At 41.3% G+C, this 27,279-nt stretch overlaps 1 protein-coding gene across 4 annotated transcripts in view; it reads right to left on the bottom strand.

Annotated features, from left to right (window-relative positions):
- The window catches only part of IYD (iodotyrosine deiodinase), a 54,340-nt gene extending 27,275 nt beyond the window's left edge, over nucleotides 1–27,065 (bottom strand). For 2 of the 4 annotated variants that reach the window (XR_011725221.1, XR_011725222.1), the window contains exons 1-5: nucleotides 26,804–27,059; nucleotides 17,475–17,669; nucleotides 15,431–15,590; nucleotides 10,184–10,340; nucleotides 8,153–8,331 (exon numbers count right to left, since the gene is read on the bottom strand). Coding sequence is in view for 2 of the 4 variants with exons in the window: in XM_071740558.1 (XP_071596659.1) it covers nucleotides 8,149–8,331; nucleotides 10,184–10,340; nucleotides 15,431–15,590; nucleotides 17,475–17,669; nucleotides 26,804–26,987 (879 nt within the window). In the remaining 2 variants the exon portion in view is untranslated. Of the gene's footprint in view, nucleotides 1–7,716; nucleotides 8,332–10,183; nucleotides 10,341–15,430; nucleotides 15,591–17,474; nucleotides 17,670–26,803 lie in introns of those variants that run through there. The other 2 variants (XM_071740557.1, XM_071740558.1) reach the window with 2 other exon arrangements.
- Nucleotides 27,066–27,279: the final 214 nt, after the last annotated feature.

Raw genomic sequence — 27,279 nt, 5'->3', positions numbered from 1 at the left:
AAAGGAGTTTGCCAGTTCTGAAACCGAGCGGGGGTGTGGCCGTCCCCACCCGCAGGAGATACAAATAAAGCGTGAACATGGCAGCGGTCAGTGCCGAAGTGACCAGACCCAGGAGAGGGGAGTCTGTGCCAGACAAGAAGCCGACAAGGTCTGTGTTGCCGAGTGCGTCTGTATTTATTACTGTGGTGTTAGGTGGCATTATCTGGGGGGCTTGCGATCGCTGGCAGTTTTGGGGGATAGCGATAGGTGGCTTTTTGGGGGGTCTTGCGTTCGCTAGAAACTTAGGGGGTATTGTTAGGTGGCTTCTCAGTGGGGGCTTGCATTCGGTGGATATTTATGGGGTATTTTAGGGTGTCTTTTTGGGGGCTTGCGTTCGGTGGTAATTTAGGCTGTGTTTTAAGGTGGCTTTTTCTGGGGGGGGCTTGCATTCAGTGGCAATTTAGGGGTTATTTTTAGGTGGCTTTTTCTGGGGGGGCTTGCATTCGGTGGCAACTTATGAGGTAGTTTTATGTGGCTTTTTCGGGGGGGGCTTGTGTTCGGTGGCACTTTAGGAGGTATTGTTAGGTGGCTTTTTCTGTGGGGTGTTGCCTTTGGTGGCAATTTAGGGGGTATACTTAGGTTGTTTTTCTGGGGGGGCTTGCGTTCAGTGGCAATCTAGGGATTTTGTTAGGTGGCTTTTTCTAGGGGGGCTTGCGTTTGGTGGCAATTTAGGGTGCATGTTTATTTTAGTATGGGTTGTGGGCCTTTGGATTGGTTTATGGGGGCTGTTCTTTTTGTTGGTGCCTGTTTGGTTATTTTTTTGTTTCGGGTGCTATGTTATGGTTTTTCACTGGTTTGTTTCGTTCAGACCCCGTTTTTCTTTTTTTAAGTTGTTTTATTTTTTAAGCCCATGGTTTTGGTTAGTGTAGTTTGATTTCTGGCCTGTGGTTTGTTAGATTTTGTATGAGGGACTTCTAGATTTTTTTTTTTCCCCTCTTGATTTGGGGCCCCAGGTTTTGGTATTATACTGTTTGGAGTTGTGGTGTATTCCTGTTTTATTTCATGGTATACGGTCTAATTTGATTGTTGCTGCAGGGCCTTAGTTTTTTCATGATTTGTGGTCCTTAGTTTTGGTTGTTGTTTGATTTGGGAATCTTTGTTTTGATTTCTGTTTTGTTTGTGACCTGTGATTGGGTGACCTCCTTATTTTATATTTTGTTTGTTTCTCTGTGGCCCTATGGTTTGGTTTCTTCAGTTTTAAGGCCAATTGTTTGTTGGTTTTGCTTTTTGTGGACTGGCTTGTGGTTTTGTTTGGTTTGTGGGCTTGTGGTTTATATGGGGTTTTTTGGGGGGAACTGTCCTTTGCTTGGTATTTTGTCCCTTTTGTCTGGTATTGGAGCCTTTTTGGTTTTGTTTGGTTTTGTTTTTCCTTAAGGTTTGGCGGTCTGCGGCTTACCTATGGTTTTTTTTTTTTTTGATTGTGGGGGTTTGGTTTGTTTTTAAAGACATGTCTGTTGGACTAGGGGCCTGTGGGTGGCTTACTTTGTGGGTTTTGGGCCTGTGGTTTGTTCTCCTGTTTGTTTCAGGTGCCTGTCTTGTATTTCTTGATGGATTTGTGAGCCACTGGTTTGGTTTCGGTATGGTTTGGGATCTGATGGTTTTGTTCTTGTGGTTTTATTTTTTCTTTAGATTTGGGTCCTGTGGTTTGGTTTGGGGGCCTGTGGCTTTGGTTTTTTATGGTTTGCAGGCTTATGACTTGGTTTTTGTTCTGTTTGTGGTTCTAATATTTTTTTTCTTTAGGGGCCTGTAGTTTGGGTTCCTTTTGATTTTATGGGCTGTAGGTTGATTTGCTTTTGTTTGAAGGTCTGTGATTTGGTTTCTGCATGGTTTGTGTGCCAGTGGTGTGTTTTTTATTTATGTGCCTTTCTGGCACATAAATCAATTTTTTTATCTTTTCTGTGTTTTGGGGTCTTTTGTTTTACTTAGGATTGGGTTCTGAGGTTTGTTTTTTGTGTGTTTTGGTTTTTTGTTTCTGTTGTCTTTGTGTGCCTTTGGTTTGTTTCACAGGGGTATGGTTTGATTCCTGTTTAAATCGGAGGCCTGTTTTTTTGGGTTTGTATGGTTTGGTGGCATGCCAGGTTTTTTTGTTTGGTTTATTCCACTGTGGTTCGGTTTTTTTGTATAGCTAGTGCCTTGTGATCTGTTTTCATATGGTTTGGGCACATTTGGGTTTTTGGTTTGTGGCCTTGTTTGGTGCTGACATGTCATTGTTTGGGGGTGTGTTGTTGTCATTTGTTGGCTGGTCATAGTCATTTGGGGGCCTGTTGTGTTTTTGGGGCCTGTTGTCATCTTTTTGGAACTTGCCATTTGGGGTGTTGCTGTCGTCATTTGGGGGCCTAGTTTTTTTAGGTCTGTTTTTCGGACTGTTTTGGGGACCTGTTTTTTTTCAGACCTGTTGTCATTTGGAGGCATGTGTCTGTCCTCACTTGGGGTCTGGTCATTTTTTGGGTGGGGCCCTCTTGTTTTGGGGCATGCTTTCACTGTTGTTCAGGAACCTGATGTTTTGGCAGCTGGTTGTTTTGGGGGCCTTTTGTCACTTGGTGGCCTCTCATCATCCTGCATTTTAGGACCCTGTTCTTTACAAGTCTGTCATCATTTTGGGGGCCCATTGTCCTGTTTGGTCTTTTTTGGGACCTGTTGTTGTGTAGATGCCCATTTCTGAGGGCTGTAGGTTTAGAGGTCTCTTGTCATTCAGTGAGCTATGGTTTTAAGGGTTTGTTGTCATAGTTTAGAGGGCTGGTTTCGGCACCCCCATTTTTATTCTTTTGGGAACTGTTGTAGTATGGGAGCCTTCTTGGGGGGGTGATCTGTCATTTATGGGGCCTGTTGTGCTAGTGTTCTTGTCTCTTGGGGTCCTGTTGTTTTTGTGGCCTGTGCTTGTCTTTTGGGAGTTTTTTTTTGGGGCCTCTTATCGTCTTTGGGGGGGCCTGTTGTTATGTCATCATTTAGGGCATTTGGGGACTCCATTATGGGTGTGTTGTCGTTTGGGAACCTGTTCTCATCTTTACAGGGTCTGCTGTTTTGGGAGCATGTTGGTGCCTGGGCATCCTGAGTTTTGGGGCCTATTGTCTTAGTTTTGGGGCTATTTGTTTTCAGAGCTGGTTTTTTTAGTGGTCTTTTTTGGGGGGGACCCTGTTTGGGGTCCTGTTTTTGTTATTTGAGGTCCTGTTGTTTTGGAGGCTTCTTGCTGTCATTCTGGGGGCCTGTCATCTTTGTGGAGCCTGTTGTTTTGGTGGTCTGTTGTCTTGGGAGTCTGTTCCTTGGGGTCCTGCTGTAGCTTTGGTGTTGGGAAGAGTGAAGTGGACAACATGCAGATTAATGTAATCAAAGTATTGCTGTTTATTGAGAATAGCAGTAGCCCTTTTATACATAGTCAGGCTGATAACATAATATAAGCATATTGCTGACTGGTACAACACATTCTTCATATGCCCCAGGCGCTATCCAACTGGCTAAATACAGCTGTTTCTGTGTTGTCTATGCGATGCTTTCCCATCCTGTTATTCTTTGCTGCTGCCAACTTCCTTATCTTTTGCCTGTAGCTGATCTTTTAATAAACTTGCAGCTGGGCCTCAAGGCCCTTAGCTCACTCTGGCTAAAGCTAAATAGTCAGGATTGCTCACGTGTCCGTTTTCTTCCAAAAACTCTCCCAACACTTTGGAATCTTGCTAGTGTTCTGAGCCTGTTGTTGTTTGGGAGCACATTATTTGGGGGTCTGTTCTGCTGCAGTGGGCTGTTTTGGGGGCCTTTTGTCATGATGGGCAGCCTCTTTTTATCATTAGAGGATGTGCAATTTAGGACCCTGCTGTTTAGTAGTTGTTGTCCTCATTTAAAGGCCTGTGGTTATTTTTGTTTGTTTGCCTTGGGGACCTGTGGTTTGTTTTTCGGTTAGGTTTTTGTTTGGAGTCCTATGGAGCTTTGCTGTCCTATTTAGTTTAGGTGGGCTGTTTGTTTGGGGGCCTCTTGACTTGGGGCCTGTGCTTTGGTTTTGTTTGGTGTAGAGAATTTTGGTTGTTTTTGTCAGGGGGATTTTTGTTCCTTTGTTTAACTGATAACTTGCTGCTGTGATGAGTCAAGCTTCAAAGGCTCCTCCACTCTAAAGTTGAATGGATTTGCTACATATCTTTCATAGCATTAAATATTCTCTTAAATATTTTAATTCCACAAACAGAGTAGAGTTCAATCTATATGGGCAAAGATTTGACCAAGATGTGATACCCCTCTTAAGTGTGTGATATAAGTAATGTTAGATGAACAATAAATTGCTTCAAGTGTTATGAGTCATTAATAAAAGGTCTGTTCTTCAAAAGCAGGTTTGAGTTGGATGGGACATTAAGATGATTTAGTCCCAAGTCCCCCTGCCATGGGCAGGGACCTCTCCCATTAGACCAGGTTGCTCAAAGCCCCATCCAACCTGGCCTTGAACACTTCCAGGAAGGGGACATCTACAGCTTCCTGGGCAACCTGTGACAGTGTCTCACCGCATTCACAGTAAAGAGTTTCATCCTGAAATCTAATCTAAACCTACCCTCTTCCCGTTAGAAACCAATCCCTCCCTTATCACTACATAAGCTTGTGAGAAGTCCCTCCTCAACTTTCTTATAGGACCCCTTCAGGTGTTGGAAGCCCCTTTTAAGTTGCCTCCAAAGCTGCCTCGTTTCCAGGCTGAACAACCCCAGCTCTGTCAGGCTGTCTTCATAGGAGAGGTGCTCCAGTCCTCTAATCATCTCTGTGGCCCTTCTCTAGACTCACTCCAACAGCGCCATGTCCTTCTTGACATGGAGCCTTCTTGAGTTGGGGGCTATAGACCTGGCTACAGCTTGCCAAGTGGGGTCTCAAGACAGCAGAACCAAGGAGAACACTCTCATCCCTTTTTGTTTTGAGGTTGGTTTTTTTTTGTTTCTTTAATTTTTACTTTTTGTGTGTTTTAGAACCCTAACCCTAAAGGCTGTTTGGTGTTGAGGCTGAGGTCTCCAGCACCCTGGATGGCCATATGGGAAAGGTGTAGAGACAGCACTCTTGGTGCAACTCCATGTTCCCCTTGGCATGCCTGTTCACTTCCATGGAGTTGTAGGCTTTGCATCATTCTCAAACCCTAATAGCAACTTTGAGGTGAGGCTGAGGTCCAGGGCAGTGTGAGTAGCCCAGATGAGAAGGATGTGGGGGAAGCCATGTTGGTGTTAGTGCTGTGCTTTCATTGGCTTTTCCAGTCCCAGTGTCCCTGGAGTTCTATGCTTTGTGAATCTCTGACCCTTAGCCCTAATTGCCCCTTGGTGTTGAGGCTGAGGTCCCCAGCACCATAAGTGACCCAGATGAGAAGGATGTGGAGGGGGCAACGTAGATGATGAAGCTCAGTTGTGTGGAAATATTTAGCAACAGTACAGCAGATAGCCTTTTGCTGATATTGTTTGTGGAGGCCTGATTAGTGACAGCAACAGGAAGCCAAGGTTGAGCTCTTCTGGATCTCTGCTGGTACAGTTTAGCTTTTGAGTTTTTATTTCTTTCAAGTGTTTTGCTGGGAACAGTGGATTACTGCTGGGGATTCCTGTGTTCTGTCAGTATCTGGTATTCAAGCACAGCACAATATTCACTTTTCATTAATCCATTAGATACTGACTTCACGTCTTCTACTTAAAGGTATAAGTGCTGCAGCTTAGTCAGAGCAAAACCACAAGGTTATGGCTTGCATGCTTCTGTTGCTATGGGACACATAGCACCACACTGAGACTTCCCTACACCCAAAAGTTGCTTTGCTTTTATTGTACTAACAGGAATTCACTTTGTAAGAAGCAAGCACATGCACATCTGATAAAAAACAGCTTAATACATTCCTGTGCCCCAGCTCAGAGCCACCAGCTGTTCTGGGCACAATTTTCTTTGAGCTGAGAGCACTACATTTAGATGCTAGTTTATTGGAACATTGCACTCAAGTCACATTCCTGTGTTCTGAGCTATGGAGGAAATGGGCATCTATTTTAAAAAAAAAAAAAAAAAAAAAAAAAAAAAAAAAAAAGCTTTCTAACAGAATCAGCTGGTTCTGGCTTAGCTGTCTCAAAATGATGATGATATAGTGGGTAAGAAGTGCCTTCCAGGGTAGAATCTTTCACCATTCAGTAGGTGTGAGGACATGGGTTTTATGCTACTATGTATGTAGTAGCAACATCTGGGGGAAAAAAAGACATTAGTGTTTTTTGGTATGTACCTACAAATATTTGTTGTTGTGACAATTTTGGTATTTCAAGTGTTTTAGTTCTTTGGGTGTTTCTACTATGAAACATATATGTATATGTATTCAAACTCAGGCTGGTTTAAACCAAATTGAGTTGATAATCTTTTCTGAGTGCTGTTGTGAAATAAAAATGCCTGTTATTTTGCAGAGTGTGGCCAGGCAGAAGCAGTTTACTTTTGGAGTTTTAGGACAGATTAGAAAACAAGAGGTTCAGCTGTCTATCCATGTGAACTTTGAATTAAACATAATAAGGCTTTACAGGCATTTAGGACAGACACAAACTTCTTTGCCAGGAAGCCTGAAACAGCAGAGCAGCATCTGCACAGAAAGGAAACTGCACTTCAGTGACTTGAACAGTGTTTCTATATAGTGTCCAAGTTTCTATTCACTATAACTGGTAACCTGCAACTGGTCAGCCTTGAGTTGGTTAAGCTTATACCTCTGTCCATGAGCAGCTTTCAGACCTTGCAAATGCGTACTCACAGGACTTCTTTTAAGTTTTATTTTACTGTAGTTACACAACCTAATTTCAGATTGGATCTGGATGAGAAACTCTTCGTTCAACTGCTATGCCACCGAGGCTGCGAAACAAGGCTAGTCAAAGAGGTGAACACGTAGCCATGCCTGCTAAATACCAGCAAAATAGTCTGCCAAAGATAAAAATAGCTTTTTTCATTGGGTGCTGGAGAGGCCTTTACACTTTAAAAAGCTGTTAAATAAAATTGACTTCAGTCAAGGTGCAGTGATTTAACTCAAGCAACCCAGAAGGAAGGCTGATACCAATGTCGCTGAATGTCCTTGCATATATGCAGCAAAGAGCAGTGTGGGAAAGTATTTTGCAGAATACAGACAGCTTCAGGGAAGGACTTGTCTCTTTCATCTTGTGCTGTTCCTAAAGCAGGAACCACAACCCCACGAGGGGGCTCTACCAGCACAGGTATCAGCAGCATCAACCCTTTCAGTGAACAACCCCCACTGATGCCCATGCTCATCTTGCCAGTAGACAAGGCTTTTAATAGGAAGCGTTGCCTCAAAATAGGCCTGATTTGGTATAGTATGAAAACTCATCTCACATGTCAGGGTCTTGAAAGCAGTTTAAATTTCAGGCTGTGAAAATAGAATAGCTGTAGGTATAAAAAGGATAACTAGGATAGTAGTTTCTTCTTCCATGGGTCACTTCCCATGGAAGCACCAAAGTGGGGTCATGACTGATAGCTGCTGTATGATCTCACTGTGCCTGGAACTTCTATAAAAAAATGGAAATAACTTGGATATGTTATTCCTACTACAGAGATGCTTGTACCAGCAGTAGTCTGGGAAAGTACAGTCAAGGTTTTTGGGATGAATTGAGAAGGGGAAATGCTACTGGATATGAGAAAAATAGCTTTCTCCAAGACAGCACTCAATGTTGACATTTATGTAGCACATACCAATGAAGATAAGACAGATGAGTTTGACCTCCTTATGCCTTTTAATGCAACCTGCTTTAAAATTCTGAAATGAGAGAAAGGGTGATCACTAAAGTATAAAGAAAAACATACAATCCAGTTCCAGTAAAGATCTGTCCCTACACTGTACCAAAAAAAAAAAAAAATTAAGTGATTAAGGTTATTTAAATGCCATTGTACATGTCCACTGGAACAAATGCCTGAGTTATTACCACATTGGTAATAGTACCTGTCAAATGCAGTGCTTGACTGATCATTGTTATTAGAAGCAACAGCCACTGTGATTAGATTAGCACTAAAAGACATACAAGTGTAAACAGCTCTAACAGCAGTGATGTAGGAGTACAATGCATGGAAACAGCAGTAAAAAGTTCAGTGGCTGTTGCTCACTAGCTGGCAGCAGGGATGCGCTCTTTCTTTGTGGTGCTGGACTCACATGACAACCATGATATCTTCCAGTGGTTTTCTGGTCAGTGAGGGCACAGTAGCATCCTTCTTGGGATAGCCAACGGGGAGCAGCAAGAGTAGCTTCTCATTTGCTGGGCGCTGGAGCAGGACCCGCAGTTGGGGGCCGCAGTTGAGGGGTGTGGAGGTCACAGTATACAGACCCACGTTCTGCAGCAAGATAGACATCAACACAGTGAGGCAGAGGCCTGTGCTTTATATCTGTACCCATTATTCTCACCAGACCTGCACACATTGTCATATTGACTAGCTCAGAAATGCTACTTCGTTAGACTCTCTGGCAGGTTTGGGAATTACTAATAGCCTCAACAGTATCATAAAGGATGCCTGCTTTTTCTTACAGAGAAGTACAGTGTTTCTCCACAGGAGCAGCAGCACAGGCTGTTAGCCTTATTCTGCCTGATGTGTCTGGCTGTTGCACAGCAGAAGCCTGGCTGCAGTGCTCAGTGTAATCGGGGACCCATGGCTACAGCCAAGTTGAGAGGCAGGTGGTGGGGGACATCACTGGGTTATCTTCCTGTGGGGTTCACCTGGCTCATACAAAGAAATAGTTTGGTTCTTGCCCCCATACAGCTGGCAGGAAGATGTCTTGCAGCTTTGTGATTATTTGTTCAAGAGCTATAACTCAGAGGGATAGAGGGCACAAGCTCTCTTTTGTCATATAACTCTGTTGCCATCTCTCACAGTGGCCAGCGTTCAAGCTTACATCAGAGCCCCAAAATATGTGCATCACTCCGCCTCTCATACAAAATCTCTTTACAAATCTAGAGAATTTGACAAATAATAATGAGCTGATACTATCCCAAATACAATTCCAAACCTGAGGCAATTCTTGAGAATCGTCCGTATGGATTTAAGTCTCTATATAAAGGAAACATTTGGGGAGGTACAGAAGTCAGCCAGGGAGAGATGCTCAGGAAATGGGCCTCTCATGTTAGATAACCTCCATGGCCTTCTTAAGATGAGAAGAGCTAATAGCAGTGGTGCTAAGTGTTAAGAGTCCAGGGCACTGTCTTCTTTAAGGTTGTCAGATTTTCCTAAGAGCTGAGAAAAAGCACTGTGTAACCTAACAGTGGATAGGGAGAAGTTTAACCTGATGGTGGACTGGGTCAGGAGAAAGTGGAACCTTGCCAGCCCTACTGCTTCTGCAAGTGGCAGTGCTGGTTCTGCCCCATTCCCTATGTATCCCCTTTACTCTCAGTTCCATGGAAGGAAAATAGAACTCTGTGCAGTTGCAAATGAATGTGCTTCTGCACTGCTGATTTCTCAGATTTCCAGTGCTGAAGCTCTTCCTAAGCAACAGCAACATGGGCAGGGAAGTGTCCCTTAGAGTGAAGAAGAAATGGCAGTTCCTGGTAAGAAATTGGCCTAATGTAAGAGGTGGCACCTTGCTGTTATCCTGCTGACAGGATAAGTTAGCAACTGGTAAAGCTTGATTATTTCAACACTTTTGCGAGTACATCATACGATACAACAAGCAGAACTGAGAATTTTCTGATGTAAAACGCCTGAGCTTTAGAAGTTGATTCACTAACAGAAATGCCTCAGAAAGACTCCTTGAAATAGTACAGCCTGTTCTGGGAAACATATATATTTGGGTTTTTTTCCGCCATTATATACTAAAAAGTATGTGGGGTCAAGCCTACATTTTTTTGGTTTAAGGATTACTCAAGAGAAGGGGCCAGTGTGGCACTGTACATCCATTCTGGACAATCTGCAGACCATCTCAGCCTTGTTAGCATAAGACAGAAGAAACCACAGGGGTTGAAGCTGAGCTGGGATAAGAGTGACAGTACACTGCACTACATGACCTTCCTGATGTGGGCCTGTGCAGAATAACTTTAAAGACTCAAACCTGAGACATTTCCACAAATGGTAATAATCTAAGAATGTTAAAACGTTAAAATCTAAATTGGGATCCACTCTCTCTAGGGCAGAATAGTCTTGATATGTAATCCAAACCAATGTATTAACTCCTGGTGAGACAGTTCTGTCAGTGTACCTGCAGTGCAGCAAGAAGGATACCACAGGCAATAGAAACACTGATTTCATTGTAGTAGTGGGTCTTCTTTTTGCCATTCGGAAGTCGGCCATATACTTGCTTGAAAATCAGGATTAGATAGGGAGCAGTGTCCAAGTACTCCTTGATCCAGTTAGTTCTGCAAAAGAACAATATTTAAGGCATTTATTTTGCAACCTTTTCACTTTGCTGTGATTCACATTTTCTGTCTGCAAAGGGCCACTAAAGGTACATGACAGTTAAAGGAGAATAAAGCTTAGAACATTTGCACAGGATTAAGTATTATCAGCTTAAGCAGAAACATGTTTAAAAAAAAAAAAAGTTCTTAATTTTAGCAGATTTGGCTGAGGAGTTCATGCGATCACTCTGAAGAGTGGAAAAAATACACGATAAAATAGGAGGTAGTTTGTGACTTCTTATCTTTGAACAGGCTTCATGAGCATTTACCCTTGAGATTTTTTTAATTCTTGGAATTTTGTAGACTTGCAGCTCCTCCTTGTTACCAACAGTGCCAGCATTTTTGTGACTGCAGGGAAAACTGCTGGGAGAAAAGTTCAGAACTTCTTGATCTTAGTTATAAACCTAGATATATTCTCACAGCAAAAGATGTTATTTTGTTTGTGAGTGTTTCAGTCCTGTTAGACTCCGTTTGATTTTCAGGTTTCTTAGTAGCAATATATACAGTTAGAGTGTGGAATTCAGATAAGAAAATATGCTTTCTACTGTTCTGACTTGAATTATAAATAATACGCCATTGTAGTTGCTTACATAGCACATAAGCATGTGAAAATTGTATCATTATGAAACAAATTGGGGAAATAAATCCTATAAATCTTTGTGCATATGCTACATTAGATAAGCCAAGACTCAGTAGATGTCTTCCCATTGTGTTAAGTGAAGCAAGTCAGTAAGACTTTGGAGGGCACTTGTAACAATTAAATGTTGTGCAATTCAGCAATTGCATTGGGACAAGCCTTGGGGCCAGCACAGTCAGCAGCAAAACTCCGAGCTTTGTTGTTGGGCAAACATGAGAGAAAAGCTGGGACAAGAGTCATGGCAACACTCATGGAATCACAGAATTTTTCTGGGTAGAAAAGACCTTTAAGATCAAGTCCAACCATTAACCTAACTATGCCAAGTCCAGTGCCAAGCCATCCCCCTAAGCACCACATCTACATATCTTAAGAGCACCTCCAGGGATGGTGGTTCAACCACCTCCCTGGGCAGCACAGGTTATATATATTAAGAAAAAAAAAAAATCATACAGCCAAATGCTTGGAAAAATTTTGAGATGGAGAGCATATAATCTCTTTTACTGGAGGCAATTTTATGAACCAGCCACTTTTTTTTAAGCTTTTCTTTCAAAAAATTAATTTTATATATGTGTTAAAAGCAAAAAGAAGAAAGATAAGAAAAAGGATAAAAGGAGAAATCAAGACAAGCTTATTTTACAACTTGAGTTTTCTAGGCTTCCCAACATCTTGAGAATCAAGACAACGCCGAACAACAGGAAAGGGTGTACTGAACACTTGGGTCACTGAGTTTGTTCTTCTGGCAAGATGGAAATACACAGGCATAGTGAGTTTTCTCTGTTAGGTGCTGCATCTCACCTTATCCTTAGAAGAAGGCAGTCAGAATTCATAGAATCATAGAATGGCTTTAGTTGGAAGGGACCCTGAAGATCATCCAGTTCCAGCCTCCCTGCATGGGCATGGACACCTCCCACCAGACCAGGTTGCTCCAAGCCCCATCCAGCCTGGCCTTGAACACTTCCAGAGGAGGGGCCTGGGCAGCCTGTGCCAGTGTTTCACCACGCTCACACTGGAGTTTGTCTTCTACTGTGTAAGCTAAATTTATGCTCTTCCAGGTTTAAAGTCTTTATCCCAAGTCCTGTGACGATTGTAACAAGTCCCTCCCCAGCTTTCCTGTATGCCCCTTCAGGTACTGGGAGGCTGCTACAAGGTGTCCCTGGAGCTTTCTCTTCTCTAGGCTGAACAACCCCATCTCTCTCAGCCTGTCTTCACAGGAGAGGTGCTCCAGCCCTCTGATCATCTTTGTGGCCCTCCTCTGGACTCACTCCAACAGTTCCATGGTCTTTCTGTGTCGGGGGCTCTAGAGCTGGACAAAGAACAAGTGGGGGTCTCAGCAGAGTAGAGGTAAAGAATCACTTCTCTTGACCTGTTTGACATGGTTCTTTTGATACTGATTTTTTTTTTTTTCTGCTCCTGCTATGTGGTAATTTTGCTGTGCTCAGACAGAAGATCCTCTTCCAAGCTGTAAATTAGCAGGACCACAATATAGCGACCTGGGCAACTCCATGTCTGGGGCAGTCTCTGACCCCACCTTCCTTCCTTCTTTCTCTTTAACCAGGATGGGGAAATATTCCCAGCTGCCCTCCTGTGCTACACCAGGAAACTGAAGAGAGTTTAAAGAGCATGGACTTGAGCAATTATGGGTTAGAATCAAGGGAAAGGTCTTTAAGTTGGACATCACCATGGGAGTCTGCTACAGACCACCCAACCAAGATGAAGAGGTTGATAAGGTACTTTCTAGGCAGTTGGGTATGGTCTCATGGTCTCTACCTCTTGTTCTCATGGAGGACTTCAACTTCCCAGGTATCTGCTGGAAATACAATGTGGCAGAGGGACAAGAGTCCCGAAGGTTCCTAGAATGTGTAGGAGATAACTACTTCTGGCAGATGGTGAGGGAGCCAACAAGGGGAGGCTCACTCTTAGACCTCATGTTTGCTAATAGAGAAGGTCTTGTGGGGGATGTAATGGTTGGAGGCCATCTTGGGCAAAGATGCCATGAAATTATAAAGTTTTTGATTTATTAGGGAAACAAAGAGGGCAGTCTCCAGGACTGCCACGTTGGACTTCAGGAGAGCAGACTTTGATCTTTTCTGTAGCGTGGTCGAGAGAGTCCCTTAGGAGGAAGTTCTGGAGGATGTAGGAGCCCAGGAAGGCTGGGCATAGTTTAAGGAGGTTATTTTAGAGGTGCAGGAGCTGACCATCCTCAAGTCATGGGAGACAAGCTGATGAGGAAGGAGACCAGCCTGGCTGAAGAGAGAGCTTTGACTGGGACTCAGAAATAAAAAGAAAGTTTATGGTCTTTGTAAGGGAGGACAGGCAATTTATGAAGATGACAAAGATACACTAAAGATGTGTAGAGAGAAAATTAGAAAGGCCAACACCCAATTGGAACTAAAGCTGGACACTGGTAAAAAATAACAATAAACGTTTCTATAAATATATAAACATGAACAAAGCTAGGGAGAATCTCCATCCTGTATTAGATAGAGAAAGAAACACAGTGACCAATGATCAAGAGAAAGCTGAGGTACTTAATACTTTCTTTGCATGAGTCTTTCATAGCAGGGCTAGTTGTTCCCTGGGCACACAGTCCCTTAAGATAGAAGACAGAGATGGGGAACAGATTAGGCCCTGTTTAATGCATGAGGAAATGGTTATGGACCTGCTTCATAAGATAGAAACTCATAAGTCATTGGACCAGATGGTTTACACCTGGGAGTATTAGGAGAGTTGGCAGATGTGGTTGCCAGGTCTCCATCTTTCAGAAGTCCTGGCTAGCCAGGGATGTCCCATTGGACTGGAGACTGGCAAATGTGACACCCTTCTTCAAGAAAGGCTCGGAATAGGATCCCAGTAACTACAGACCTGTCAGTCCCACCTTGGTGCCAGGGAAGGTCATGGAATGGATAACCTCAAGAGCCATTATAGATCAGTTAAAGGTCAACCAGACAATCAGGCCCAGTCACTATGGGTTCATGGAAGGCAGATGCTGCTTGACAAGCCTGATTTTGTGTAATGACAAGGTGACCTGCTTAGTGGATGAGGGAAAGGCTGTTGATGTAGTCTACCTGGACTATAGTAAAGCCTTTGACACTGTCCCCATAACATCCTAATTGAAAATCTGGCTGCTCATGGCTTGGTTGGACATGTGCTCTGCTGAGTTAAACACTAGAGGGATGGCCAGGCCCAAAGAGTTGTGGTCAATGGAATTAAATCCAACTGTGGGACAGTCACGAGTGGTGTCCCCCAGGGCTCAGTGCTGGGGCCACTCCTATTTTACATCTTTATTAATGATCTTGGTGAGGCAATTGAATGCATCCTCAGTAAGTTCACAGATCACACCAAGTTGGGAGGGAGTGTCTATCTGATGGATGGTTGAAAGGCTGTACAGAGGGACCTGGACAGACTGGATCGTTGGGCTGAGACCAACTGTGTGGAATTCAGTAAGGCCAAGTATCGGGTTCTGGATTTTCAGCATAGCAACCCCAAGCAATGCTACAGGTTTGGAGGAGAGAGGCTGGAGAGCTGCCTGGCAGAAAAGGACCTTGGTGCATTGCTTGACAGGCAGCTTAATATGAGCCAGCAATGTGCCCAGGTGGCCAAGAAGGCCAATGGAATTCTGGCTTGTATCAGGCCAGCATGACTAGGGCAGTAACCCTGCCCCTGTGCTTTGGCACTGGTGAGGCCCCAGCTGAAGTACTGTGTTCAGTTTTGGGCATCTCAATATAGAAAGGACATTGAGGTGTTGGAGCAAGTCCAAAGAAGAGCAACAAAGCTGGTGAAGGGTTTGGAAAACATTTTCCTTAGAGCGGTGACTGAGGGTTTGGGGCTGTATAGCCTGGGAAAACGGAGGCTGAGGGGAGACCTCATCAGTCTTCATAAATACCTGAAAGGAGGTTGTAGTGAGAGTGGGGTTGGTCTCTTCTCACTGGTGACAGATGACAGGATGAGGGGAAATGGATTCAGGTTGTGTCAGGAGATATTTAGGTTGGATATCAGGAAATTTTTTGACAGAAAGGGTTGTTAAGCACTGGAACAGATTCCCCATGGAGGGGAGGTTGAGGTGGTTGGGTGTCCATCCCTGAATGTGTTTAAAAATCACCTGGATGTGGTACTTAGGGACATGGTTTAGTGGTGGTCATCAGAAATAGGGTAAGAGGGTTAGGACAAGGCTGGACTTGTTGATCTTGAAGGACATATCCAGCCTGAGCAATTCTATGATTCTAAGACTTGAAAGAACATTTTTAAAGCAACGTTTTTAAAACTGAGCTGAATTTTTTTTTCTTCCTGAAAACAAGGGGAAAAACCAAACCAAAACAAAGCTTAAACCCCCCTAAAACTTCTCAGTATTGTCTTTCCTAGACCAAAACCACAGCTCCCTTCAAGCAAGCCCCTTAGATAATTGATTTTTCCATACCTCAGTTTTTTCAGGTCATTAACCCATCTGTCTCCCATCCTCTTTTTGTAGTTGATTTCTTCTTCTTCTTCTACAATCTCACGGATCTTATGTTTTAAATGTGGATCTTGAACTACCACAAAGGTCCAGGGCTCAGTGTGTGCTCCACTAGGTGAAGTACCTTCATACAAAAACAGGGGAGGATGGAAACCCAATTGGCACAATGCTGAAGGAGAGTGTGCTGTAAAGAGGTATCAGCCCTTCCCTGTGGGCTTTCAGACTGAGCAGCAGAGAAATGAGAAAGCAAGGTGGTGAGATAGGAAGAAAAGAGCTGAGTTCGTTTGTTCACTCTCTGTTCATGTTTCGTTCAATGACAAAGGGTTTAGTCCTTTCATACAACCATCTTAACAGGAAACAAAAATCAGGGATTTGTGAAATCTCTTTGGATCTTATCATGGGGCAGTATTATGGTTAAGCTAAGTGACCACCCACAGGAATCTGTTGCAGACTGAAAAAATGAGCTGCACAATGCAGATATCTGCCATAGAGCATCCAAGCTTGAGTTTTTTGTCCCCAAGCCAGCTGGTATATGTAGGTGTGCACATCTTAAGTCTGCACTTGTTTATTTAGCTGTGATTATGACACACCAAAACCACTTGAGGATATTGTAATTGCCTAGCAGATAACTATATTCTTCGCTTCTAACTTTTATCTGTACAAGATTATAGAAAATAGGTTAAGGAGACTGTTCAGGCAACTCCAGGCCCTCATACTCATTTTAAATATGTTTTAATGTCTTAAACATGTACTGTATTTTCTTATTTAAGCACTGATTTTAGTTTAAGAACATTGAATAGGTAGCTTGAACTACCTTTTAAATCAAAATGTATTTGTAACATGAGCCTTGCCTCTTCTCAGCCTTGAGCAAGAACTGACTACATTTGTGCTTTGGTTTGTTTTCTTTTCCTCTACACAGCCCAAAGCTTTTAGGATTACTAAGTACTTCATCTGCACTCCAGGCTTGTTCACTTTGCTGCATTTGCCAAAACATGCTCAGTGTTTTAATGACTCCCAGCTTATTAGAGGAAGATGGAGACTCATTACAGTGCAGTAACAAAGCTGCTTACAGTTTTTAAAGGAAAAACAATGCACATCAGTTGCTCAGAATCTCTATATTATTAATCCTGCTAAGGGCTACTGAACTTTTTTCTGAGGAAGCTTGTGAATATTTTCTATACTAACAGCAGCGAGTTCACAGTAGAGAAATAATAATGTTCAAAACTATTCCTGGCTTAAGTCAGTGTTATGAAAGCATAAAGGAGATTAGGCCAGGACATTATAGTAATGCTTTGAAACACATTTTGAAAAAAAAATGCTTTTTGACACTCAGTCAAGTAACCTTGATCAGAGTTCCCAGGATAACTCTCAAGTTATATACAATAAGGATCTGGTACTGATGCTAAAGAACTGGAAAAGTTGGTTATTGTTTTTCTATGCTGAAATCTTTTTCCCTTAATAAGCCCCCACCATTTATGTCAAAAGAAATATTAAACATGGCTGGGACAATGTTCTGAATTTTTTTGGCTAGAAACCAAAACCAAATGAAACAAACAAAATAAAAAAACCCATTATATGTCTTTTCATAATGAATGGAATTTTAAAGCATGTGAAGAACTCACGATTTGACATTTTTGTGGGAAAATAGTTCAGTATTTCTATATTGAAGATGTTTCACTGAACTGCACAGCAGTTGTATTTTAAATCTCATCTTTAAATGTTTGAGTATTAAATGTTCTATTTCATGGTCTTGAAATTTTCCTTTTCCCTTTTGGGTGCACTGGAAATACAAGGGAACTGGGAATGCTCTAGACAAGTCCCTGACACAGAGTTGCTTGAGCTGAGCAATTTCCAACCTGTGGGTGCTCATTCATTACAGCTGCGGGTGAATCTAGGAAAACTGTAAGACAAATGCCAATTTACTTGACTTTTCCACATCACTTCTGCACAGCTGAAGAGCACTGCTGATCCTCTTTTTTTTCAGATGCTGAACCAGTCCATACCATACCTGCTGTTCTGATGACATTATCAATAACCTCCCTGGGCACTGGCTCATCACTGAGAAATCTGACAGACCTCCTCTTATTAAGAAGCTCATAAAAGATCTGTGACCTTTTAATCATTTCAGTCTCAGAGTACCGCTCCACACAGAAGGGGACATAGGCAACATTTTCCTCAAGTTCTTGCCCCTCTTCATCAGCATCTGCAAGGAAATAAAAGTGATTAGGGATCTTTTTGCTGAAGAATGCTGTTTATATCTTTGCCATTCATAACCATAATGAACTTTGGCCTGCATTGGCATATATTGCACTTCTGCACCCCTGGAAAGGCAAAGCTTGATGTTCCAGTTGACACAACTCATTGATCCCTAGCTCCAACTACTGAATAAATGCCTTGTTAAATACCCAGAGGCAGGAGAGTCCTGCCTGGCTGTAGAAAGTGGGATCCACAAAGAAGTTATGGTCTTTTTCACTTCAGTCTGCAAGCCTGGCTGTGAAAAGGCAGACAACCTTTGAGCCCACTTTTCTTAGTAAGTAAATATGGATGTGTGTGGTCCTTCCTAAGCCATCAAACAAGAAAAAAAAAATTACTAAATTACTGAGATTAAGGAGAGAGCTTAACTACCATGATCTGTTAAATCTCTGAAGAGCTGAATGTCAGCTTCTTTCATATTCACGTTTCATAGCAGAAGCATCATAAGGCCAGTCTCTGCAAAAACGTGACTGTAGTTAAGTTCTTTGGTTTTGTGGTACTTTCAGTGTAAAAGAAAATGGATGATAGGCACCTATACTTAGGATAACATATCAAATAAAGGATATTGTGTTTCTTTAGAATTCAAAGCGGTTCCTCATTTCACTGTCTCTTTTTCTATATCACAGAATACATCCTGTGTTGTCTCTGAGATCTCTTCTTTCTCTTCTGTGTTCCTAGAATAAGAAGGTATAGCACTTTTTTGCAACTATGATATGAAAGTTTAAGCCATTTAAATTTTGCATTTTGGCTAGTCAGTAGTATTGAGCAATCTGCTGCAGAAGGCTGAGTCAAGAAAAAGCATTCCAGTTCTTTTTCAGTTGCCATTAGACTATTATTCCAGAATAATAGCAATCTCCAGTGTAAATTCAAACAGCAATTACTTCTGTGTTTAAGTAGTATGCAGCTGCCATAGAGGCAAGGCTGACTTTCTATTCATTTTATAAACTGAAGTGAAACATTTACGAGCGTGGCTCAGCATGTGCAAGAGGCTGCAATGTATATAACTTCACATATTGAATTTTAACAGAATTATTCTGGACACCAACAGACATTTCATTTTGCATACAAAGAGGTCACCCAGAAAGTTGGTTTTGTTTAGCATTTTCTGTCTGTGTTAAGCACTCTTGGTCACAGTCTGCAATGACATGGTTCCACGGTAATGGGAAGCAGTGACCCATTCTAAAAATCTTTTCTGGGGGCATCTTGCACTCTCAAACTACACTAAGCACTTAGTATCACTATGCTATTTAGTATTCACTAGCAAGTGGCTGTCTAGGACTTTCCCTTTGTTATGGTTATGTTCATCTTCTCTTCCAGAAACTTCCATGCCCCCTTTTTTGCTGTTCCAGCCTCCACAGTCCAGTGAAGGGAATACGACAGTGTTAAAAGGCTTTGTATACACTAGCAAGTAGTGTGGTGCAATAGGATGTTGAGAGGAAGAGCTTTGGCTCTTGAACACTGGATCCAGTTTTCAACATCCTACATGTTTTAGAGCAGAAGGGTCTCTGGAGAGGGCGAGGCAGGGAGTTGGTTAGAAATCTGCATCCTTCCTGCCTCTTTTATGCTATTTATGGTACCATAGCATGCCATTTTCAAGGGCCACTGTGTTAAGCTGCCAAAAGCCAATATGCAATCTCTCCTTGAAGATACACAGGTAATGCAGTTTTGGAGTAATTTTCAGGATGCATCTCTCTGCCTCTTGCATGTTTTCCTGGTGCTTTGGAAGATGATGCAACCCTCAGCCCAAGGGGTAGGGCCCATGTAAACAGAGGCACAGTGACCTTATTTCAGTGTTACTGAGACAATTGCTGTGATGACTTGAGAACATGAGCTAAAGCCATACTGGATGAGCAAGAAAAAAATTAAAAAATCTTTCAGAGACAGAAACTGAGATAGTGATGGCTGGCAACCAAAGGATGCACAAAAAAAAAAAAAAAAAAAAAAAAAAAAAGCATTACTCAAAAATGTATAAAACCTTAAGGGAGAAAAACCAACAAAACCAAACAGAAACAGGGAGGTGTAAGAAAGGAATTCAGCAAGCCTTTTTGACTTGATTAAGCACTGTTTGGCCAGTAGGGAAACTCAGGTGTCCTTTAGATAGGCCTGACAGAAAACTGTGCAAGCTTTGACCACACAGCCTCTTCTGCAAGCTCATCTTGAAGGACTTGGGAGGACTTGGTTTCTTGGAATCAGGATAGCCTGCAACTGTTGTGATGGGTCCAGTAAAATTAATTCTTACTCTTAATCCAGCTTGTATATAGCAGTACTGAAACCACAACAAAGCTATATGCTGATGAACTGAGATTCAGCAGTTACACAGAATTAGTTTTACCTACAAGCCTTCACATAAGACAAAAGTTTGTAAATGGGAGAAATTTTCCTTATTATAATAGGATTTTCCTCAAATGAACTGAGGTTGTGTTGTCTATCAGGAAGCAGAATCTGACCAGAAAACTATGTTGAAAGTAGGTATTGGGTTACCATCTTGCTGAAGATGTCAAGTCAGACTATACTATTTTCCCTTATATCCATGTGCTGTATTGATCATCTCCATCCATTTCCCAAGCTTACAATGTTGAATGTCCTGGGAAAGAGAAGAAGAATTTCCAACCTAGATACAGTCAAAAAACTAACTGGGACCCAAGAGTTGTTACACTCTCTCCATACTTACTTTCTTATGATGAGTTTTTTATCAAAGTTAATTGATTGGGCAATAGCATCCACTTAATGCACCACATCTTTTATTCAGCCACTGTTTGAGGATGCTTGAGAGTCTAGCCTTGGCTTCTATGCAAACCCAAGCCCTGCTTGGTCAACTCTTTTTCTAGTATTGCAAAACTATCAACAATCATTTTGAGTTAGAGATGGTATGTTATATATATATATATACATATATACACACATGTTCAGTATTTTATACATATATAAATATAAATATATATCTTTGCAAAGGAGTTTTGCCAAACAGGAGCAAAGGCTGGAGTAAAATCAGGCAGGTGATAAACCATCAATATATATATAAACACTGAAGGACAGAAGGATAAAGACCAATTACATATATGGGTTAGGACAGCAGTCAGCGAGCTGACTCAGATGATTTACTTAATCCAAAGAGGATTCTGGTTGTGGCCAGCTGAGTGCAGAGGTCTAGAGTACAAACTGGAGGAGGTACCAGTACCTGTACAGAACATAAAGCAGAACATGACAGGGAGGGGAGGGTGGGGGTGCAGGAACAACAGCAGCATGTAATTGGACTTGTCCTGGAAGCATAATACTAGGTATCAGCTTTCCCAGCTAAAACATCCTATACTTTAATAAATTAAATGAACTGATAATATCTTTTTAGGGGAATTCCATGCCTAATGGTAGAAGAGTCACTGCACAAGAGAAGAGCAGCAGATTTTAACTGATTAAATAAAAGGGTAGGGAAACTATGTCTGTAAATGTGGCTCTCAGTTTTTAAGGGGACAAACGTGCGGAGAATAAGAAATGACAAAAAAATTAAGTTGAAGAACATGGATTGAAGAATTCAGGAATCAGGAAGCAAAGAGATTTGGCATTTCTTTGGCATTTCAGAAGTATAAAAATAATCTTAGATGTAACTGGTTGAATAAAGTCCTCAATTAAATGATCTATAGGCAACCAGGAAAAAAAAAAAAGTACAGAAACCTAGGCCTTGTAAGTCAGAAAGAATAAAACTTGCAGTATTTCCTAAGGCTGAGTTGTCTTAAATTTTGTGAGGTTTGCTTGCTTGTTTTTAGAGGAGGGAGCTTTTTGTTGGGTTTTTTTGTTTGGTTGGTTTATGTTGTTTTGTTTGGCTTGGTTTTTCCATGTAAGTAGAATAGAAGAAAAAGTGAAACTGCTGTATGGTCTGTATCGTTCAACTTCATAATACCGTGATGAAAGAAGAAACATACTTTCAAAGCTGTTGAATATGTGACAAAGTTGAGGTGACGAGAGAGAATGAAAGTATAACAATCACCATATCTGAGTGTAAGTTTTGTAACCAAAACTTAAAAACCATAATCCACTCAAAATGGGAATACTGGCTGATCCAGAAGAATAATCCACGCAGGAGAAAACAGGTACACAAACAAAAACTGGACTATTTTTTACATAATAATAAATCTATTATTTATTCTCTTTCACCACGTGTCTACCATTCAGCCTTAGCAGTTTAAATTATTTTAGCTTAGCTATGGATAATGTTAAGTACCATGAATTTAGTACATGCTTTCTAAACCTTTAAGTGCTGACTTCGGACATACTCCTGGTTCTATGGTCGTGTCATAAAATACTACAAATGTCTTGTTTACATCTCTGTGCATTCTGCCATTTGATGGAGAGCAGACAGCTCACTAGCCACTCTATTATTATATTAGCCATGTTCTCAAGATGTGGCACATTCAATGCAATCCACTTCCCCAGTAAGAAAGGAATTCAGCAAGCCTTTTTGACTTGATTAAGCACTGTTTGGCCAGTAGGGAAACTCAGGTGTCCTTTAGATAGGCCTGACAGAAAACTGTGCAAGCTTTGCATCAGACTTACTGATACTGGTCTCCTCAGTGAGTGAGGTGAAGAAAGATGTGGGGGGTTATAATCATATACAAATAATATAATTATATACAAATAATGTAATAATTTCTGGTGTAGTTTGTAGTGAAAATTCTTACTGGGAGTTCCTAATGACATGAAGTCACAGTAAGAAAAGTGATTTGTCATATTTTTGTTGGCCGCTTGTTTTACTGATACTGACATTTCCCTGTGCTGTTGGCTCCCAGTCTTATGTCGTTAAGAAACATTCCTTGGTAGTGTGCAAATACCACTAGATAATAGCAATAATTGGTCCTGACACTGACACTTGAGAAACTTCACTTGAAACTCAGTCTAATCTAGTGTTCTTGCTTTCCAAACCAGCTCTTTCCTTTTCTTTTCTAAAGAATTGCTTCCTAAGCATAGAATGCATTTCCAGTCCTGTTTTCCATTTTAAAGCCATGATGTATAATACAACAATTAAATATCAATACAACAATTACATATATATAAAGTTTTCAGATTTTTTGACTAATCTTGCTGGGCAACTGACCCTGTGTGGGGGGGGTGGGGTGTGATTAATTGCAGGCTGCTGCATCATCTGCCATTACAGGAATCCCAGCAGTGAATCCAATTGCTAAGTGAGTGTGTGGCTAATAAGGAACTAAAAGAGATGGAGTGCTTTACTTCTAAGTTATTAATAGTGATTAGCAGCCTTATGTTGGAAACCTTGAGAGCTGGTCAGAGATCTTGAACAAAAGCAGTATAAAGTAGGTGAGGCAGGCCCTGGCAGAAAGAAGCCAGAGCTAAAATACTGTAAATATTACCTTAAACTGGAATACAGTTGCAGAAGGTTTCTTAAGACCTTCATAGGAATGAAGTGGCTGTTTTTTTATAACGAGAAGATTTGGTAGTTTACCTAATAAAAGGAAAGCTGAGAGGTAATCTGATTGTTGTCTATAAACCAAAGGAGGGTAAGCACTAGGGCTGGAAAAGTATCCTTTAAAGTAAGACAGAGCAAAAAGAATGGTTGTAGAGTAGTATTCAATAAGTCTGGGTGCGTAGACAGGCAGAGGATGACTTTTAACCCATAGAATAGAGTTCTGTAAAATTCTTCCAGCAAGAAGAAATGAGGTTAAAGAAATAGGGCAAAAAATAGTCTAGTTTTCATTTTTAGTCGGCAGATGACAAAGGCTGGAGGTGTCTGTGTCAGCAGGGAGAACAACACAGTGATGCAACATGTGCATGCTTTGTGTCATTTAGGAACACAGGATTTACATGAAAGATTAAACCACTACTATCTTGCTTGTATCAGTAACATTATTAAAAGATATGGGAAGCTTTTGAACTTGTGGAGAGGAGAAATACTTCTAAGTGGAGAAGGTTTCTTTTAAAAAGTATCACAAGAAACCAGCAGAGCGTTATTGTAAGAGGTGGAGCGTTGGGGTCGTACACTGTAGTAATAAAATGCCTTTGCTATTAATTTCTGCAACTGAACCCCAAAGTAACAAGGACACAGAATTCATCCTCCACAACACTGTAAGCTGTGTCTGTATTCACATTATCCATCAACTGTATTGATCTGAATATATGACCAAGAAAGTGGCCAATACACCCCATAGCCCTGTGCTAAAAGCTAACCCTGTCTTTGCAACAGTCCGGATATAATTGGGTGAACCTGAAGCAGTGGGAAACAAGGCACCACTGCTTTGGGATCAGATGACCACTACTAGAAGAGAGTCCTTGTGACTCATCATTCAAGACAAGGCTGAAGTATCTTTTTTTTTCATCTGAATTTGATCTGTAGTTACACATGGCCTAATGCAAGACATGGACACATTTTCACACACACCAAAAAAAAAAAAAAAAAAAAAAAAAAAAAAAAAAAAAAAAAAGTTCCTGCCAATCCACAGTACAACAATCTTTCATTCTGGATCTCATAAATGAAGGAAAAAGTTACAGGACAGATGGGTATGCAAACAAATCTGAAGTACTGCCAGCTAAGGCATTAAACAAATGGACTGAGTTAATGCTTTCCACTTAACCACAAGACTAGGTTTTTGGCTGCCCTGAGAAGCATCCTTCTCTTCACCTGCCAAAAGCATAACATAGACAAGCTCAGGAGCACTTGTTCCTCCTCTTTCTGCCCTTCACTGCCAGTAAGTGACTCTACTGAGTCCATCCAAGCAGTCCAGCTAATTACACCTTATGCTTTGTTGCTCAAAGGTATTCCCCTTCCAAGGAAAACATCCCTGGCAGTGACACTTGGAGAGAGGTTGAGAGGGCTGATGATGCCCAAGTAAGTTCAGTTCTTTTCTTACCAAGCACTTCACTCTCTGGGCAAAGTGCCCTCACTTTGGTCATGGACACATATTGAAAGACATGGTCTTCACCTGCCTCTTTCTTTTAGGAGGCTCTTCAAAATTCAGCTTTTTCATCTACAGCATCCCTATATTCTACATTTAGACAAGGTCTAAAATATGCTGCTTTCTCACCTAAATAGAATTCCCTTTAGAGGAACTTTGTCTTTAAATACAAGTCAGCTGGTGACTTGGAAGTAGAAATGAGCTTTTCCAATAAAGACAGACAAGTTAGTAAAGTAATAGAATTTGCACAATGAGTGCATTCTTACTATTAAGAAAATACCTGTTTATATTCATGTTTGCATTTCAGCATTTTCCAGTCAGTGAAAATTTGAACATTGACAGCGAGGATGATATGTTTTGATCCTCATTTATAGCACTGGCAGAATAGCAGATCCCAGATCCTTACCAAAGTGGCCATAATCTCTTCTCAGTCAGACCAGGCTTTTTCCTTCTGAGCAAAATCTTCTCCAAGCATAATACAATTATTTTTATTTTTCTGGAGACAAAAGACGTGTGCCTGTTTCACAAAGATATGGGCTTTGGACCACATAGCATTAAGGGGAAGATAGTTGTTTGTCGTTAAAAGCAAAATAGCAAGAAAGCCTAACTTAACATTGGATTACATTGTAAGGGGTTTTCTTTAAAAAAAAAAAAAAAAATCTTTTAGGAACTGCACAAAACCCTACCTATTAACCTGCCAATTTTTAAGCGATTTGAAACTAGCGCAATTTTGAATTTAGGACTTGAGTAAAGGGAAAACAACTAAAGCATAAAAGAATAACATTTTGTATATGGAGTTGTGGCAGTAAGGCTCCTCGGTAAGAGCTAATTGGTTTGTTTATTCAGAGGATCTAAATATTTTAACTGATAGAAACAGTTGTAGGCAGAAGTCACTGTCAGTTTGTAGATTCCTTGAACTAATCAAAGGAATTTTAATTTGCAGCAGTTTAATCAAACTGGTCAGCTATTAAAAGCAAAGGAAATACATGAAAGTTTTATGCAAATTTTTTGTTGTACAAAGGAGGATATGAATTCACTTTTAGATAAATTTTGTATATTTGGGGAATAGTCAACATGGTTTAAAAATTTCCAAGTATCTACTAATTCTTGAAAGTCATACAAAACACTGACTCAGACACCACTGAACACTGTGGTGTTCAGTTAACAGAGAAATAATGGTTCTTATATAAAGAGAAAAATGGTTGTCAGAAAAAGAAATTTGTGCAGAAAAACAATATAAGTTAGAAAATTCCTAGAAATATACTCGGGCAATGCGTCATATGGGATAAAAAACCTTTGTGAAACAAAAGTCTATAGAGTTATGTTCCCATGAACTTTAACCTTCCAGCTAATATCACCTTTTCTACCCAAGCTGGTTCCAAAGAAATTAAGGGAATTTGTGGTCAGAAAGAAAAATGAAGGAAGGTTGCATTTTGTGCTCAGACTGTTGGCCAAGTTGTGCATCAAATATCACTACTGCAAAAAAATGAAACAACAAAGGGGCATTCTGTACAGGTCTGAATATGCAGCTGAGTGAACAGAAGTTAGCACCGTCACCACACTTTGCTCTTAAATATTTGTTCAACACACCTCCCAAATGATGCCAGTGCTGATCCCACGAAAGCTCTCATGGATTTCACACAAGTCACAGATGGAGGACTTTGGTAATAACTAATGGGCAGTAAACCCACTTCCAACCTCTGAGGGTGCTGAGATCAAATATGTAGCGCTGGATAGTGAAGTGGGATGATATGTCTATAAAATGAGCTTGCAGATAGAAACTCTGCTTGGGTCTTCTCTTTGCTGATAATAATGAGGCCTGGGGAGAGGCTGGGGGGACTTCAGCAGTATCTCCTACTGCTCCCCACAGGAAGGACAAGAAGGACTCCCCACAGAGTCCTTCACAGGTCTGAGATCTGCTGGGCAGAGGAGCAGACAGTGGTCTCTGTATCTTCCAGTTCCCGCAGGTCAAAGTGAAAATTAAAAACATATTTTCAGAGATTTAGACCAAGTGACATGACATCAAGACAGCCTCCTTCCACAGAACTGACAAGGTCAGGGCACAGCAGCAGTAGCACTATGCGTAGACACCACTGTGGAGAAGCTAAGAAGATGGTATCTTTATTTCTATCAGCAGGTCTAATTCAAACAACAAAGCTGCTCAGAAGAATAAGACTTTTCTTACCTTCTTCCTCAAAGTGGTGGTCAGTGCCATCTTTTAAATCTTCATCCACCCATGGGCGAGATAGAGGCTGGGTTTTAGTTCTGCGTTTTCCCTTCTCTCCATTATTCTTCTTCTTCTCTATTACCCCAATCAAACCACATATAATGGCTATAAAGACTAGGGTTAGGGAATAAAAGAATGCCATGACTATGGAAACATGGAGCCTTCTTTCCAAGCTCAACAGTCCCTCCTGAAAAGGAGAGGATTAAATAGGAAGAGGAGAAAGGGGAGGACCTAAGGCTGGTCTTTGACCCTATTGGGCTTCTACTTTTCAGTCACCACCCCTGTAATCTCATCTCTGAATGTGCTTCTGCTGTTAAGGAGCCCCAGGTTTCTCTATTCTCCAGAAACTGCTTAAAGGCAGTGAGCTGAGGCATGACTATATACAAACTCATAAATGCCATCAAGTGCAAAAAAACAAAACAAAAAAAAGAGAC

Source organism: Heliangelus exortis, chromosome 3 (assembly GCF_036169615.1).
Source record: "Heliangelus exortis chromosome 3, bHelExo1.hap1, whole genome shotgun sequence".
NCBI classification, from domain to species: Eukaryota; Metazoa; Chordata; class Aves; order Apodiformes; family Trochilidae; genus Heliangelus; species Heliangelus exortis.
Note: the sequence above shows the minus strand (reverse complement) of the source record. Positions and strands in the feature narration are given on the sequence as shown.